The sequence below is a fragment of the Apiotrichum porosum genome, assembly GCF_003942205.1.
Source record: "Apiotrichum porosum strain DSM 27194 chromosome Unknown scaffold_3, whole genome shotgun sequence".
In the NCBI taxonomy this organism is placed as follows: domain Eukaryota; kingdom Fungi; phylum Basidiomycota; class Tremellomycetes; order Trichosporonales; family Trichosporonaceae; genus Apiotrichum; species Apiotrichum porosum.
In genome coordinates, this window is record NW_021167110.1 from 2,169,068 (window position 1) to 2,184,443 (window position 15,376).

At 58.1% G+C, this 15,376-nt stretch overlaps 5 protein-coding genes across 5 annotated transcripts; 2 read left to right on the forward strand and 3 right to left on the reverse strand.

The window, feature by feature from the left end:
- Window positions 1-126: 126 nt before the first annotated feature.
- On the reverse strand, window positions 127-4,284 carry EHS24_006386 (uncharacterized protein; the record flags this gene model as incomplete). Its single annotated transcript, XM_028621850.1, has 18 exons — window positions 127-594; window positions 651-735; window positions 798-970; window positions 1,009-1,134; window positions 1,193-1,330; window positions 1,380-1,857; window positions 1,894-1,986; window positions 2,024-2,378; window positions 2,420-3,039; window positions 3,077-3,228; window positions 3,266-3,419; window positions 3,462-3,574; window positions 3,615-3,672; window positions 3,711-3,765; window positions 3,806-3,873; window positions 3,914-4,023; window positions 4,066-4,119; window positions 4,165-4,284. The coding sequence occupies 18 exons, from the start codon at window positions 4,282-4,284 to the stop codon at window positions 127-129; spliced, it is 3,420 nt and encodes a 1,139-aa protein (XP_028478302.1).
- A 247-nt stretch (window positions 4,285-4,531) lies between these two features.
- Window positions 4,532-5,197, forward strand: EHS24_006387 (uncharacterized protein; the record flags this gene model as incomplete). Its single annotated transcript, XM_028621851.1, has 2 exons — window positions 4,532-4,798; window positions 4,913-5,197. 2 exons carry the CDS (start codon window positions 4,532-4,534, stop codon window positions 5,195-5,197), a joined length of 552 nt encoding a protein of 183 aa, XP_028478303.1.
- Window positions 5,198-5,362: 165 nt separating this feature from the next.
- EHS24_006388 (uncharacterized protein) lies at window positions 5,363-7,958 on the reverse strand (the record flags this gene model as incomplete). The annotated part of the gene is made up of 3 exons (XM_028621852.1): window positions 5,363-6,696; window positions 6,737-7,530; window positions 7,582-7,958. 3 exons carry the CDS (start codon window positions 7,956-7,958, stop codon window positions 5,363-5,365), a joined length of 2,505 nt encoding a protein of 834 aa, XP_028478304.1.
- An 858-nt stretch (window positions 7,959-8,816) lies between these two features.
- Window positions 8,817-11,626, reverse strand: EHS24_006389 (uncharacterized protein; the record flags this gene model as incomplete). Its single annotated transcript, XM_028621853.1, has 2 exons — window positions 8,817-11,549; window positions 11,624-11,626. 2 exons carry the CDS (start codon window positions 11,624-11,626, stop codon window positions 8,817-8,819), a joined length of 2,736 nt encoding a protein of 911 aa, XP_028478305.1.
- Window positions 11,627-13,391: 1,765 nt separating this feature from the next.
- MMM1 (ERMES complex subunit mmm1) lies at window positions 13,392-14,837 on the forward strand (the record flags this gene model as incomplete). The annotated part of the gene is made up of 7 exons (XM_028621854.1): window positions 13,392-13,574; window positions 13,615-13,740; window positions 13,781-13,888; window positions 13,928-14,020; window positions 14,058-14,195; window positions 14,233-14,783; window positions 14,825-14,837. The coding sequence occupies 7 exons, from the start codon at window positions 13,392-13,394 to the stop codon at window positions 14,835-14,837; spliced, it is 1,212 nt and encodes a 403-aa protein (XP_028478306.1).
- Window positions 14,838-15,376: the final 539 nt, after the last annotated feature.

A 15,376-nucleotide genomic window follows, 5' to 3' on the forward strand; every position in this document is an offset into this window, starting at 1 on the left:
ACCGCCACTTCATTTATATGGGGCCTCTGGCCTACAATTCAGCAGTTGCGAACAGAAACAGAACAGCGCAGCGGGCAGTCCTGAAGGTCCCGGTGACCCCGGGGGACCCTTTGGATGCATGGCATCCTACAATGTATACCGTGTGGCACGGACATCGCGGCGCATAAAGTTGTACGCTTGCGCGCCCTTATCGTTGCCCAGGATCTTCTTGAGCTCGTCCTCGCTGAGCTCGGCCAGTTCCTTGATGCTGCCCACGTTGGACATGACATGGCGATAGTTGTGGCTCGACACACCCGGGATCGCCCGCAGCATCTCGACGGCCCCGGCATTCTCGACCTGTGGCTTCAGGGCGTCTGGGTCATCCGTGTTGCCCTTGAGGATCGCAGCCACCTCGTCCGGCTCGTCGTGGTTGAGCTTCAGGTCGGACAGGATCTTGACCGACTCATGAGGTGACGACGACCAGATGATACGCAACCGAGGGAAATGCAGCACAAGCAGCGCAAGCTTGGACTGCAGGTAAAAGGTATCCTGGAAGCCGTCCGTTTCGTTGCCTCCTCCTCGGCCAGCAGCCTCGCGCTTCGCATCCGCAACAGTCTGCGGGCGGGACGATCAGCGCCACATCCCTACAATGCAGGCACAACAACACTTACCCTCATCCCAAACTTGTCCTCTTCAAACTCGATGAGGAGAATGTGCGTCTCGTAGTGTGCCGACATTGCCTCACATTGTGTGTGTCTGGAAGGCGGACGAGTCAGCCACACACCTTTGAGATGTGGTTCTAGATATTCGGAACTCACAGGCGACCATTGGCCAGAGACTGTTCGAGATCAGGCAGAGCTTTACGCTCAACACACATCTTGGGCGAGAGGATATAGTCGCCCACGGTCAAGGTGGCCGGGACGACCTGGATGCCATGCGCGTCGATCAAGGAAGGCAGCAGCGCACCCAGTTCGCGAATGTCAACAATGATCTGGTGGGTTAGTGCACCTCGAAGCTACGCGTACCCACCCGTGGCTGCTCGGCTCCCCCATCGCCGCCGCCCGCGTTACGGGTCGAATAGGTAGTCCGAGGCCGAGCGACATTGTCGCGCATAGACGCTCTGGGGTCGTTGTTATAGATCGGAATAACCATACCCTGCACGCAAATGGCGTCAATAAAGTTCTCGGCATAGTCGATTAATTGCTATTCTTACCCCGCGGTCCTCAATCAGCTTCTTGAACGCATCCGCCTCCCTGGCCGTGGCGGCCAAGAACCGATCTTCTTCGAAACTGTTCGTGTACGTCATCTGGTACACGCGCAGTGCCAGACCTGGGTTGCAGTTCTTGTAGACCTAGAGTTTTGATCAGCCCCAGATATCCTTTCACAAGTGTTGAGCTTACCTCGAGGCGACGAATAAACGCCAGGTTCGGTTCGTACATGATTACGAACCGAGGTCGTAGTTCCTGGAGCATAATGTCGTCATCATCGCCGCCGTATGGCCGAACAATGACCTCGTCCTCTGGCGCGAGCAGGCCAAAGTCGTCGTCCCAGTTCTCGGCCCAGCCCTGCTGTGTCATCCAGTCGCGGTGCGAGAGATCGCCTTCGTCAAGGATTCCAGCACTGGCAAGCAAGAGGTTGGAAAAGGCCGAAGGGTCTGGTGCAGGTGGTGGATCACGACGCTTTTGGGGCACTGAAGTAGTGGCACCACCGTTCTTGGCCGGTGGGGATGAGTCATCATCTTCCAGCATGACGATAGTGTCGTCCTCGTCGCCACGACTCATGGGCGGTGCCGGTTGGGCTGTTGAGGGACCAGCCTCGTTGTCCTCCATCGACACGAGTGGCTCGTCGTCAAAGTTCTGAGGTATCGTCCGCAGGCTCCTGATCGTTAGCATAGTTTTCAGGTTGGCGACTCACTCTCCAACGGCCCACTGCATCTGCAAGTCCTCCATGTCCACGTTGCCGCCACCGAAAGCCGACATCTCCTTGAGAGTGGCTTCCTTAGACGCCCTGGTTGTCAGCTACGACGGCGACCTCTGAAGCTCACAATATGCGTCCAGTGGCGTTGATGGGTGCGCCAGCTCGAACTCGTCTCCGCTTGTACGACGGTGCACCACCGCGTCGACGCTGTGCCTCCTCGATGCGCTTCTTCTCCATACCAGACGTGGCAGCCTGGACCTGGTCCGCAGCGGCGCCATTCACGTAGCGGTTGGGATTGGAGAGGTACGAGCCGTTCTTCTCGTGCTGCCAGTTGCTGAGAAAGAGAGTCTCCATCATCTTGCGACCCGCCTTGGGTCCGAACGCGGGGTCGGTCGGTGTCATCGTGGTCAGGTACTGTCTCAGCTGGAGGCAGGTGAGATCTGAAGAGCACATGACGAGCACAGTGTTGGTTCCCGGTTGGTCTGGTGGGTTAGTTTGAACAATACAACCAGGAGTCACCCACCGGCATGGGTATCGGCGACGCGAGCAATTGTATCCTCAATCTCCTTGAGAACACGGGCCAGAAGGGCCCACTTGGGTTGCTCTTCCAGAACAACCTCGTGACCCTCACGTATCCGACGGCTGACACGAGAACTGAGGTCGGTGTTGGAGCCAAACGTCACAGGGCGGAAGATGGGTGGCGCCATTGCTACTTCTTGGAGCACGTCGTCCTCATCTTCAGCCGCGGGCTCGCGGTTGCGGTTTGCTGGAACCGCCTCGCCCTGGGTGGCGAAAATCTCCATCACCGCGTCGCCGTCGTCTTCCAGGGTGGGTTGGCCGCCAATTGTCTCGTCTCGCCTATCCTCAAGGTCTCGCAATGCCTCCATGTCCTCGTCAAACTCTTCTGCCTCGTCGTGTCGCTCGCCGTCTGGGATCTCCGTGCTGGCTGTGCCTTCCATTGTGACCTTGGGTCTTGACACGCGCAGCTGAGATCCCTCGACGAGTGCAGACGCGGCTTTGGCGTTGAACCAATCATGCAGGTATTGACCGGGTCCGCTCGTCTTCTTCTGAGCCATGAAGTGTTGACGCTGAAGAGTGTTGATGTACGCTGCAAATGTGGCACAGTCGTACTCGAGAAGCCACCTGTCGTCAGCTTTGGCTGTACAAGGAGTTAGCTCACGTTTGCAGATCACGGAGCTCGGCAAGCGCCTGTACGTGGATCTTGGTCTTCATCCCAACCTTGTGCCACACGGGTCGAAGACGCAGGAACACGATCGTGTCAAAGTTCTTGAACTGGGCATTGCGGACTGTCAAGTCTTCGAGATCGAGGTTCTGATGTCAGCTTGCGAGCACTCCGGATACAGCTTACCAGAGAGTGGTCCCTTTTGAGCTCCACCAGCATGGCCTCCATGCACTCGGTGATGGCGTCTTGACATTGGCGCATGAGGTCTGTCATGGGCTGGTACATCTCGACAACCTCAGCTTGACGCGTGGTGAGGGCTGTCTTGACTGCCTCATTGTAACTGAGTGGGTCAGCAGGACAAGCGAGCGCTGAAGATACCCACCGAGGCCAGATCATGACGCTGTTCATGTTCAAGTTGATGAGCATGTCCTTGAGCGGGCTGAGACCGTGGGAAAATATTTCAGGCTCGTCGGAGAACGCCTTGCAAAAGCCAGTCTGACAAGTCAGCTCAGATGCGCGACATCGGTAAACTAACCTGGTTCTTGCGGCGGTACAGTCTGATGGCAAACTCCTCGAGGCTACCTTGCTTGACACTGGCGGGTTAGTTGCCGGTAAAGCCATCTATACCCACGTCTCGGCATGCAGCACCACAATGCCTGTTATGAGATCGACTGGTACATTGCCCTCTGCCTGTTAGCTGTGACGGCACTGAGGGCGACAGCTCACTCAAAAGGTCATTGACGAGGATCTTGGACGTAACAGAGAACAGGCCGCCGTGACGATACTTCTCCTCGCTTCCCATCAGTCACTGCCATTAGGTATCGATCAACTCACCGCTCCTTGACACCCATTTCGTACGTTAGGATCCTAAAGCCAGGCTCACGCACGCCCATGATGCCCAGCTCGTCTCCAATGCCGGCTTCGTCTTCGCCTCTGGCATTGATCTGCATGGTTAGAACTCATCCGCGAGGTACAAAACCACTTACTACAATGACCAGGTCCTCTTTCCTGTCGTACGTCTTGAGCAGAGCGCATACGACCTAGGTGGTCAGCGCCGTTCCCTTCCCTGCCTTCTCGCAACCCACTCGTCGGAGGCCCAGACCCTTGGCAATGATGAGGAGGTCATCCTTCTGTGGCCGGCAGAGCTCGCGAATAATATTCTTGTGAAATGAGAGATACGGGATGTGCCGTCTCTCTGTTGTCATGTTGAAGAGTTGGGATGGAGCATGGAGTGGTTGAAAGAGAACAATGGAGATCTCAAACGTCATGGCTGCAAGAGGACGCCCGCCTCCACTTGGCCATGGTCCACTCAACCTTCCCACGGTATCCTCGATTTATGTGCCTCCACCTCGCGATTTCGAGATTGGCGGACGGACATTTCAGTAGTCGGAACAAAGAGGCCGCCTGCTACTTCTCTCTCACTCGTACCGAGCCACATACCATAGCCCCAGAATGTTCGCCCTCCGCTCCGCTACCCGTTCAGTCTCGGTCCGTGCCCTGCACACCACCGCCATGCGTGCCGCTGAGCGCTCGGCGCTCGAGACCAAGCTCCGCGACGGCCTCAAGACGGCCATGAAGGCCAAGGACAAGGCGGCCGTCACCTGCCTCAAGACCACCATTTCGGACATTACCAACGCTGCCAAGCTCGGTGCCGACCCCAACGAGCCCGCCACCCAGGAGGCCGTCATCACCGCTATCCGCAAGGCGGTTGAGAAGAGGGTAAGTCGCCAGGCGCCAAAGGAGCTGCGGGAGTCGTGCAACTTCGCCATGCAGCTCCCGGGCATTACACCCAGCGACGAGCATAATGGACATGCAACTGACTGCACGCTGCAGAACGCCGCTGCTTCCGAGTACGCCGCTGGCACCCCTGGAGCCAACGAGGACATGTTTGCCTCGTTCCAGAACGAGATTGTCCTCCTCCGGTCGTACCTTCCCGACGCGCCTTCCTCCGAGGCCGTCCAGGCCATTATCGACGAGATTGTCGGCGGCCTCGAGACCCGCGGCACCAAGCAGACGGGACCCGTCATGAAGGCCCTGTGGGAGCGCCTGGGCGAGTCGCGCGCCAGCGTTGACAAGAAGGACGTTGCCAAGCGCGTCGCCGACGCGCTGCGCGCATAGAAGTAAGAAGGCTGGCATCATAGGATGAAAAATGTACATGGCTATGGCACAACGGCTACACACTACTCTATAACCACATGTATCACCTCTCTACACACTCGATATAGATCCACTGCAACTAGATACGTGGCACGCTGGCTGTGCACATGGCGTAGCTGTTGCGTTTCAAAGGTGGCGCGTTTTCTTGAACTTTCCCTTCAACCCTTGTGGGGCTGTGCCTTCGGACTGTTGGTCGCTGCGTCCCCTCTTACTGGGGTGCGCGGCCACCGCCCCGCCGGCTGGTCTATCCGGAAGCGCTTCGTACTCGGTGAGAAGCTGTGTAAACGCAGGGGTTCCTGGCGGGTACAGAACGAGGTCGAGGCGAGTCTGATAATTCTTGAGGTTGAGGAGCCATGCCCTTTTACGCTCCTCGTCCTGGGAGGTATCCGCGCGGAGCTTTGCCTCGATGGCAGAGGCAGCCTTTTGATAGGTCTTGAGCTGGTCCGCAGTGAGGCCCGCCAACCACCGCAGATCCGCCGGACGGGGACGGTACTGCGGGTACGTTCCTTGTGGTGGAGTGGGGTCAACCATGTGGGGCGCGAGTGATGTGTCGTCGTCGTTGTGAGCCACTGCTCCGCCGATGTCCTGCAAGATCTTAATCGCGTCTAGGATAACGCGGCGCTGATCGTCGTCCACAAGTGACCCGTCAGCGACGGTCATGAGGTGGTGATAGACAAAGGCGGGCGTACCCTGGTGGCCATCAGCCCGAGAGGCAGACTGGCTGTTGGCTGTCAGTTGGCTGTCGTCCAACTTGAGGTCGGCAAGGCGCTCGTCGGCTGAAGCACGGATGCGCTGGTTAGACTGGCGTTCTCCGGTCTGCGGGCTGGCCTGTGGTGTTTCATCGTATGAGAAACCATCAGGGCTGTGGCGGAGTGGGATGCCCTTGCGCTGGAGCGCTTCCTTGCCCTTCTGGGCCCAGTAGGCATGGGTCTCGGGGTTGTCAAACCAAGTAGTAAATGACGAGTGGGACGGGAGCATGTCGAGCGTAACCTCGACAGAAGTGTCGGCCGCGGAACCGGTAGGGTTCTGAATACCGCCAGAGCGAACCCATGCAGGGACATTCGAGACACCACGCATGGCCTCGAGGATTCCGACCACGGACAGGAGAATGTTGTCGAGACCGGGCTCGACAGAAGGGTCGATGGGTCCAGCGTTGGCACTGGCAGCGTCGGTGAGGGACTCCTTGCTAGCCTTCTTTCCCTTGCCCTTGTTCTTCTTGGACGAGGTGCTCGCAGGAGTGTTGGGCCTGGAAGCGGACCTGGCTCTAGCGGCCATGCGCTCGATTGCCACCTTGGAGTCGTGGTATTCAGGCTTGTCAAATTCTGAAATGATGATTTGAGACCACGGCTGGTAGACGCCCTTCAAGGACGAGTCGTCCAGAAGAACAGTTGTGGCTTCGTCGTAGCGACCCAGCTCGTTAGTGACCTTGCGCAGATCCTTGGTTGTTTGGACATCGAAATCTTGGGGTCAGTCAGGTCTGAAAATTAGGGTGACACTCACTGTAGTCGGTTCCAAGCGACATCTTGTCACGCGCCCACACGTCCAGGAGACGGCCCTCGCCCTCGGGCTTGTTCTGCTCCTCCTCCCACACACCGTTGCACCAACGGCCAAAGCCAGTCTCGACCATGGCGCGCACATTGTGCGGCTGGGCCGAACTCCACACAAGCACTTCCCAAGGGCTATGCGTTCCGTCTGGCTCGTCCTTGAAAAGGTACTCCAGGAAGACGGAGAGGAAAGGACGCGGGTGCATTCCGCGGGTCGCGTTGGTTTGAGTGCGGTAGATGAGGGCACCGTTCAAGTCCAGAACGAGAAGCTTGCGAACACCGGGAGCATCCGGCGCTGGCGTCTCTGGAGGCTGGCGCGAAAGGTCGATGTACTTGGCGTCGGGGAGGGGCACAACGAAATCGCCCTTCTTGCCCTTTCCTCCACGCCGGCCGGGCGACGCAGGTGAGCCAGGCGTAGAGTTGCCCATTGGGGAACGAGAGCCTCCACGCCAGTGGCCGCCCACTCGACTCGTGTACGAAGGCTGATGGGGGCTATAGGACTGGTATTGGGCGTACTTGGGGGATTGGTATTGGGCGTATTGGTCGGCTGGCCCAGAGGGAGAGTAGCGGTCGGCCGGCTGAGAGGGAGAGTACTGCCAGCTGCCGCCGCGAGAGCCGCGGGAGCTGCGGGATCCTTCACGAGAATACGAGTGGCGGTTGTCTTCGTAAGGCGCGTTGTTGTTGTATGAGTCGTTGTACGAGGGTTGCTGATAGCCATCCCGGCGGTACGAATTGCTTCCTCTACGTGCGCTATCTGTCAGCAGTGCACGGGGGGCCGCCTCCGAGAACCTCTGTACTTACGCGTTGTTTGAGGCATCGGTGCCGACTCGACGGACGGGGTCAGAGTACGAGTCACGATGTGAGCCTTGGTCCTGTGAACCCCGGTTGCGACTGCGCAGAGAGTAGCTCGAGTCGCCCTGCTGGGAATGGTTGTCGCTGCCGCGACGGTTGGCGTTGTAAGAGCCGCCACCAGAGTTGTTGTCCTCATAGTAGCTGTCGTAGAAACCACCAACGGAATTCGCGGCAGGCGACTCGTCGCGTCCCTCGCGGTCATCCGGGCGCGAAATGCGCGACGAATAGCTGCGCGACATCTGTCTCACGGTGGCTGCGTCTCTTGAAAGAGACGTTATGAGGTGTGCAGCGTTTGCGGGAGCCGCTTTGTGGGCGCGTTGAAGCATGAGTGTTTGTGTCGAAAGCTGAGGAGATTACTTTCAGCCGCAAGAGGGAGTCGTGTTGATTCACATTGACGTGTCATTTTTGGTGGCAGCGATCCCAATCAACCGGAAGCAATTTGTGGTGTGCGAGTTGAAATCGATGCTGTCAAGGAGTGCTGTCTTCGCCCTTCGGTGGATCGTTAGACAACTCTTTGAGGTTTCATCTTAGGGTGCAGGACTCGACTGTTACTAGTACTGTGATCCCAGCAATACAGGGTAGGCCCACAATGGCATAACAGCGGAGAAAGCGTAGCCATATGCTAGTCATCCACCGCTGCAGCGACAATAAAAGGTAACAAATCGGAAAGATAGCACCGTGCCACACAGCCATTTGTGCGTGACGCCTATTGCCCTTTGTCCCCCGCGACGCCAGTGAGGAAGAGACCTTGTGGCAAAAGCAGTGGCATATCGCGAGGTGCTACATTAGGAAAACTCATGAAAGAAAAAGACTATCCAAAGGAGGGGAAAGAAGAGGTATCCCGAAAAAGGTATCCAAAAAAGCGTCCGACGAGTGGCGCAATGCAGTGGGTGATGTGGGAGGCATCCAGGCGACGAAGGCTCTTTGACGGAGATGTGGAGCGAGAAAGGAAATGGGTTGGTTGGGGAATGTGTTTCTGGATCAGAGAGCCATGAATGTTGGGGAAATGGAATAAATGTGGGCGAAATGCGCGTGCTTTGGAGGTGAGGGACGTGCCGGCCGCGGCCGGAGGCGTGTTAAAATCAAAGTTCGTTCCGGGTGGTAATGATGTACAGCACATAGTGTGGTCGTGCGAATGGTGTTGTTGTGTGCATGGTGGTTGGTCGTTAGGCCGTGATGCCAGCCTAGTAAAAGTAGTCGTCGTCGTCGTCAAAGGGAATCGTCTTCCTGGTGCGCTTCGAGCCGACCCGGGACTTGCCCTTGCCCCTGCGCACACCCTTGCCCCAATTCGGGACATAGTCGTGGCCGTCCCACTCCTGTCCATCAAGCACAAGGTCACGCGGGGGACGACCCTCTTCCCAAGCACCGGGAGAGTGGATGCGGATGGCCGGCGCTTCAATGGGAGGCGAGCGCCGAGGAGGTGTGCGGCTGCCGTCTGCGGATGAACGCTGGTGGCGTGCCGAAGAACGGTACTTGGACGGAACAGGTGGCACGGGCGCAACAGGGATTTCGAGCGCGGCGCGCAGAGACTTGACAGAGCGCTGCTTCTTCATCTGCCCAAAGCCGAACCCCTCGCCAGTAGCTGCACCCGCAGGACGAGGAGGGGTGGGAGGCTTGTAGAAGAACGACTTTGTGTAGTCGATCATCACGTCGTGGTTATCAAACGGATCGCCAAGCTCAGCCATGGTGCCAATCGAGTCGGTCGACTTGCGCGAGCCCTTCTCCTGCGGTTCCTGGTTCCAGCCAGCAAACTGGAACCCTTGTGCTGCCCAGTCGATCCGGGGAGTCAGGATGGGTGTAGCAGTGTCGCGGGGCATTTCGTCGTCGACAGGTGGCTCCTCCGCTTTCTCGGCGCTCGCCCAATATGAGCGGAGTGCCGAAAGAGATTTCTTGGCACGCAGGGTGAGTGTGCCAAAGTTGCTGGGGCCTGCCGACGGTTCTGGTACAGGTGCCAATGGGAAGAGAGGAAGGTCCTCTGCCTCGCTGTTGACTGAATCACAGAGGACTGGTGCAACAGTTTCCAAAGCTGGGGCCGCGACGAGAGCCGGCGTGACCCGGAAGTGGGGGCGGCGCGCAGCGGAACGCAACGCAGGGGTCGACTGGGCTGTGCGCAGCACGGAGGTACGCTGCTGGGGCTTCACAGTACGGAGTGTGGGCAGTGGATCAGCCTTTGCTTGGGCAATGCTATCGGCGATGGAGTCGGTCTTGGCTGCTCTCTTGGGAGTCGGCGTAACGGGCTCGGGCACGGACACGACCCGGGGAGTCAACACGCGAGGGGGCGTTGGGTCTTCAAAGTTGATGGCAGGCACAGGAGGTGGCGGCGGCGTGATATCGTGGGCGCTGATCGCTGGGACGGAGGGAGGTGACGGGGTTGCTTCCTGGAAGTTGAACGACGGCACCGTGGGAGGTGATGGCGTCGCTTCCTGAAAGTTGAACCTTGGAACTGCAGGCGGTGACGGTGTTGGGTCCTGGAAGCTAAACGTCGGCACAGGGGGTGGAGCTGGGGTGACAACGGGAAAGCTGAACTTGGACAGAGAAGGAGGGGATGGGGTAGACTCTTGAATGTTGAAGGACGGTACCTCACGAGGCGGCGACATGGTGGGTGACGACGGTGACGGAGGGGTGTCGATATCGTGGTCCTCGTCATATTCCACAGTCGAGGCCAAGATGCGCTGGCCAACGGAAACGGACTCGCCAACTGAGGCAACATCAATGGCTTCTGCCAACTCGTCGTTCAGCCCCAGCTCGGCAAGTACCGCGCTGGCGTCTAAGAGAGGTGGTGAGCCGCTAAAGGACCTTGCAGGCGGACTTCCAGCAAAGGTCGAGGATGAGTCATAGCTGCGTGAATCGTCGTCGTCGTTGTCGTCGTTTTCGTTGTCGTGGTCATCGCCGTCATCATCGTCGTTGTCGTCGTCGTCGTCGTAGTAGTACTCCTCCTCGTCCATATCGTAGCTGTCGTCGTCGTCGTCTCCGCCAAGACCGTAAGCAAATAGGTCTTCGCTTTCGTCATATACAGAGCTCTGCTCTGGAGGCGAGTACCCAAAGGTCTCGTCGTCGAACGCGGGCTGCTGGGGAAGCGCAGGAGTGCTCTCATCCGGTGGCGAGAACAATGCTGCAATCGACGGAGGGACTGGGCGGTCAAAGCCACATGTTGAGACGACTTGGCGACTAGGGGCTGCGGTATTTTCACCCTGGACGAGCTCACAAGGCAGAGGGATTTGTTCTTGGCTCGGCGACGACCTCCTGAGCTCCACGTTCGACTTGGTCTTGCGAACGCCATTTCCGCCCAATGCCAGTCCGAGACCGACGTCGGAGCGCGGGGAAACTGTCGCTGGCGGGCTCATGGCGGACACACTCTTGCCAACAGTCTGGGCCGCGCGGCTCAGAAAGCCAGAACCCCACCACGAATCCTGGCCGGCCGCAATGTCCGGTGGCGACTGGACGGTCTCATTGACTACGACCGTTGCGTCCTGGAGAGCAATGCTGCGAAGGACACTGCTGCTCGTGCGCATGGGCATGGCCGCTTGAGTGAGATGGCGTACGTGTTGACCAGCATCGGGGTTCAGACCCATGGAACGGTACAGATCGGCTAGTTCCGCAGTGCCTTCGTCGTCGAATTGTTTGAGCCGAGGACGAACACGTTCTGCCTCTGGTGTAAAGACTCTAGTCTCCTTGTACCCCGCTTGGCGCAGGAGGTTTTCCAGCGACGCCAATTCGGGAGGTTCGGTCGAGCTCTGTGCCGGAAGGGGAGGGAGCTCTGGTGGTGAGGGAACCTCGTCGTCCACCGACGTTTGGGGACGCGACGCGGGTCGTTGGGGACCGCGGGATGGTTGCTGGGGGCGAGCTGGCCGCGATGGGCCCGACGGGTTATGGGATAACGACGCGGGGTACCTCCGCCGTGACTGGGCGTCTGTTGTCTGGGACATGTGTTAGCAACTCATGTTGCAGGTATTGAGAGAGAAAGAACGCGGGACGCGGTCCTGTGGCTTACCATTTCGTTTGTTCTACGCTGCAATGGAGGAGATGGGCGATGTCAGGATGCTACTGGATGGGGGCTAGCTGTTGACGCGTCTGACGCTGTGTGCGCCTGACACTATGGCAGCTCCCGAATGCGCGCGAGTGAAGATTGAAGAAAGAGGAAGAGTTGGTGTTGAGAGGGGGATGTGACAAGTGTTTGGGCTGTCGCACAGGGTCGGACAGGGTACGGAAACAGGAGGCGGCGATGAGGCGTAAACTACTGGGTCGTTAGGTCTGTTCGTTTGCAGAGTCGTGCTCGGGGGGACATGTATAGTGCTGTCGCCGAGAAGAGGAGTGTGAAGGGTGTCGCTGGTAGCGGCCGAGCGGCGTGTGCCACTGGGGAGTGGCCGGAGTGGGAGGAAAAGGATGGAGTTGAATGGGGAGGGAGGGATGTTGATTGTGTAGCGGCGCCAGCGGCCAGCGGACGGGCGGCTGGCTGATCGCTGATCGGCTGACTGCCTCTCGGCGCGCAGGAGGTGGGCGGCGTGTGCGCGGGTATAAGCTTTGCGACCACCCGCACAACCCAAACAACAACGGTAAACGGAACAAATGTCAAATAAAGCTCCCGCGGGGTTTGTTACGGTTATGTATTTTGCAAAAGACAGTCACGCTCGTCGGCGTTGGGTGTGTGCCTGGAGGGTTGGGTACAACACCAACACGACACCACCCATGCACATCGGCGTACCAAAACTGTGTTGCTTGGTATTTTCCACTCCTACACATTGGTACATTGGTGCAAGAGCCATTGGGCCGTCCACGGCAGCAGCCAAGAGAGCACTGCTCTGCTCGGTCCTAGAATTATTAGACCTAGGTTGGACCCAAGTGTGCGCACAACAACACCGCCCTGTGCTCAGGATCTACCAACACGACCGTGCGCCTGTCATGTTGCAGCTATAACAGACCGCGCGGCCGCGCGACCACGACGTCCCCCCCTCTCCCCTGCGCACGCAGGTACAACAGAAGGGTGGATCGTGGAATCCTGTGTTGGCGCGGCATGCACAAGCAGCACAGAGTACACAGTACTTGCGACGCCCAACTCGTCCCAATTCAGCACCACAGCAGTTGCGCAGGTGTCCGATGAAAGACCGGAACGTGGAACACGACCCATGGCGCTTACATTCAGAGTGGCCAGAGTGGCGTCTCGGCCCAACATATCTGCTCTTGTGACCATGACAAGATCCACAACGCACAGCGTGCAGCGTATAAGCACCCAGCAAAACCCAACCGCATGCATCGGCCAAGCCTTCAGAAGACGTCCGTACCGCCGCTGAACGGCCGAATAGTCACACCATGTTGCATGTGGGGCTGGGCGGGGCGCGGAGCAACTATAGCAACAAGCACAAGGTCACGTGCCGGTTGGCCGAGAAACACATGCACCGCACTTACCCTCACGAGTATACCAGCGCAGTACGGTGGCCAATGCGTTTCTCGGCAACGCAAAATACACACCATCCTGGCACCCCTCACCAGTGTACCAGCACAGTACGGTGGCCTGTGTGTTTCTCGGTACCGCAAAATACACACTCAAATGACATAGTCCCGCAGTGTAATATGACGCTGCCACGTGACATTACATAATCACACTCTCTACGCCAACCGCTGCGTACAACTGATGGCCGTCCTCGATCTTGTTGTCATTTGTATGCATGGCCGCCTGCTCAACGTCTCTCAACCCCATTTCTCGTGCCGACAACACGCCATGTCAACCTAGTTACATACAAGCAGGACCAACATTAATCAACATGTCCACCTTCCTAATCTCGGCTACGGCCACACCTGCCGCATGGACGTTCACCCAAGGCTTCCTCGTCGGTCAAGGAGCATTCATTCTCCTCTGTCTCCTCTTCGTCCGCTACGTCGTCTTCTCTCCGGCCGATGCCCAGGACCCCGATGCATGGCGACAACGCCGTGAAGAGCGTTCCAAGGTGAGTTTGGGACGTCCGGTTCATCGGCTAACAGATGTAGAAGGCGCTCCTCTCAACAACGGCTGTGCCCCCACTCCCGACTGGCCATCTGCTGGGGACAGCCGGTTACGACATGTCGACGCACCCCGCTGAATCGGCCGACTGGGTAAATGTGCTTTTTGCCCAGGTATGTTATGCAGCCTTTGGCCGGTCTAACATTTACCCAGGTCCTTCAAGGATACAGGAACGATCTGCTCTCTACAGCTGGCGAGGAAGGTGCACGCAAGCACTTTGAGCGCTGGCTCAACCCACCAAGCAGGACCCTGTCGTGGCTGGTAAGCAGCTGCCGTGGACGCGTCTCCTAACCATTGAAGGATCCCATCGAGGTGACAGCGCTCAACTTGGGCAAGAGCTTTCCATTATTATCGAATGCGCGCATTCGTCCAGCAGATGGTCAAGGGCGGGTGGTGAGTGACCACATCGTGGGCATGGGCTGACCGTTAGCGTGCCGAGGTAGACCTTGACTGGGCAGACACTGTATCCCTGTCTATCTCTACCTCTGTGCTCATCAACTTTCCCCGTCCGCGCTTCGCGGTGCTGCCAGTGCAGATTGGTGTAGAGCTTGTGGCCGTTGGTGGAACAGTGAGCTGCCATGCCAGTAACCGAGCTGACCCAGCAGCTCAGCATACAAATCCACGACCCAAAGGAGCAGCGCCAGCATATGCACGTTTGCTTGCTCCCCGACTTCCACCTCAACCTCAAGACGACAAGTCTCCTCGGCAGCAGAGCCAAGCTGCAGGACATTCCCAAGATTGAGCAGCTTCTCGTTGCTCGTCTGCGGGCCGCTATCCAGGACCGTTTCGTCTATCCCCACCACATGACCTTTGCCCTCCCGCGCCTCATCTCTCCCCCCATGACCCCCGAGTCGGTGATTCCTGACAGCCAAGACGTCCGCGACGCTGCTGCCTCCGCCCTCTCAGAGGGTATGCACAACTTGCGACACGACCTTGCCGAGCGCGTTGCGGCTCTTGGGCCGACAGACAGTGCTAGTATCCTGGACAGCCTGGACAACTCTGTCAACACTCCTGATTCTGATACCACGTTACCAGACGTTGCGGACCCGGAGTCGGAGGGAGAATTGGAGCCGCAGCCGGTGATGCCGCGCCAAGTGCCGCAGTCCGGCATCATTTCGGCAGTGGCGACTCAGTACACGGCCTCTCGGCCAGGAGGGTCGGTGGCCGCGTCATCTGCGCGTCGTTCGTACGCTGTAGCGTCTACTGGTGACCCAAGTGTGGCTGGCCAATTCCGTTTCCGGGGAGGCCAGTTCACATCCGCATCTCAGCCGGCCAGCGTCAACGTCGGCACTGTGCCACTGCCACTTGAGAGGCCTGAAAGGAGACAAGGCACCGTTCATAGTCGAGGATGAGAATGGATGCAACACCTAGACCAACGATACACTGGCCATCGGCCAAAATAGCAGTTGTTGAGTCATGACCGTTGAATAATCGTTGAGTGGCCACACGATCCCATGAGACCCCACGCAACTTCTCGGCTAGAAATCCTGACCTGTCGGCCAAAGCCGACACAAACAGCCGTCGGTCTCCAAGATCGGTCACTGACCCACTAGCCTCGACCTTGGTGTCCATGGTAAACAACCTGCGTATATAATGACCAGGCCACTCGGAACATGCATGGTATCACCATCTCTCTCTCCCGACTGCATTCGATAGCATAGCCCATCGTCATCGCCACTGAAAGATACATGTCGGTAACGACATCCAGCTCTCCGGGCTTGCCGACCGAGCCGAGTGTCAACTTTGCCT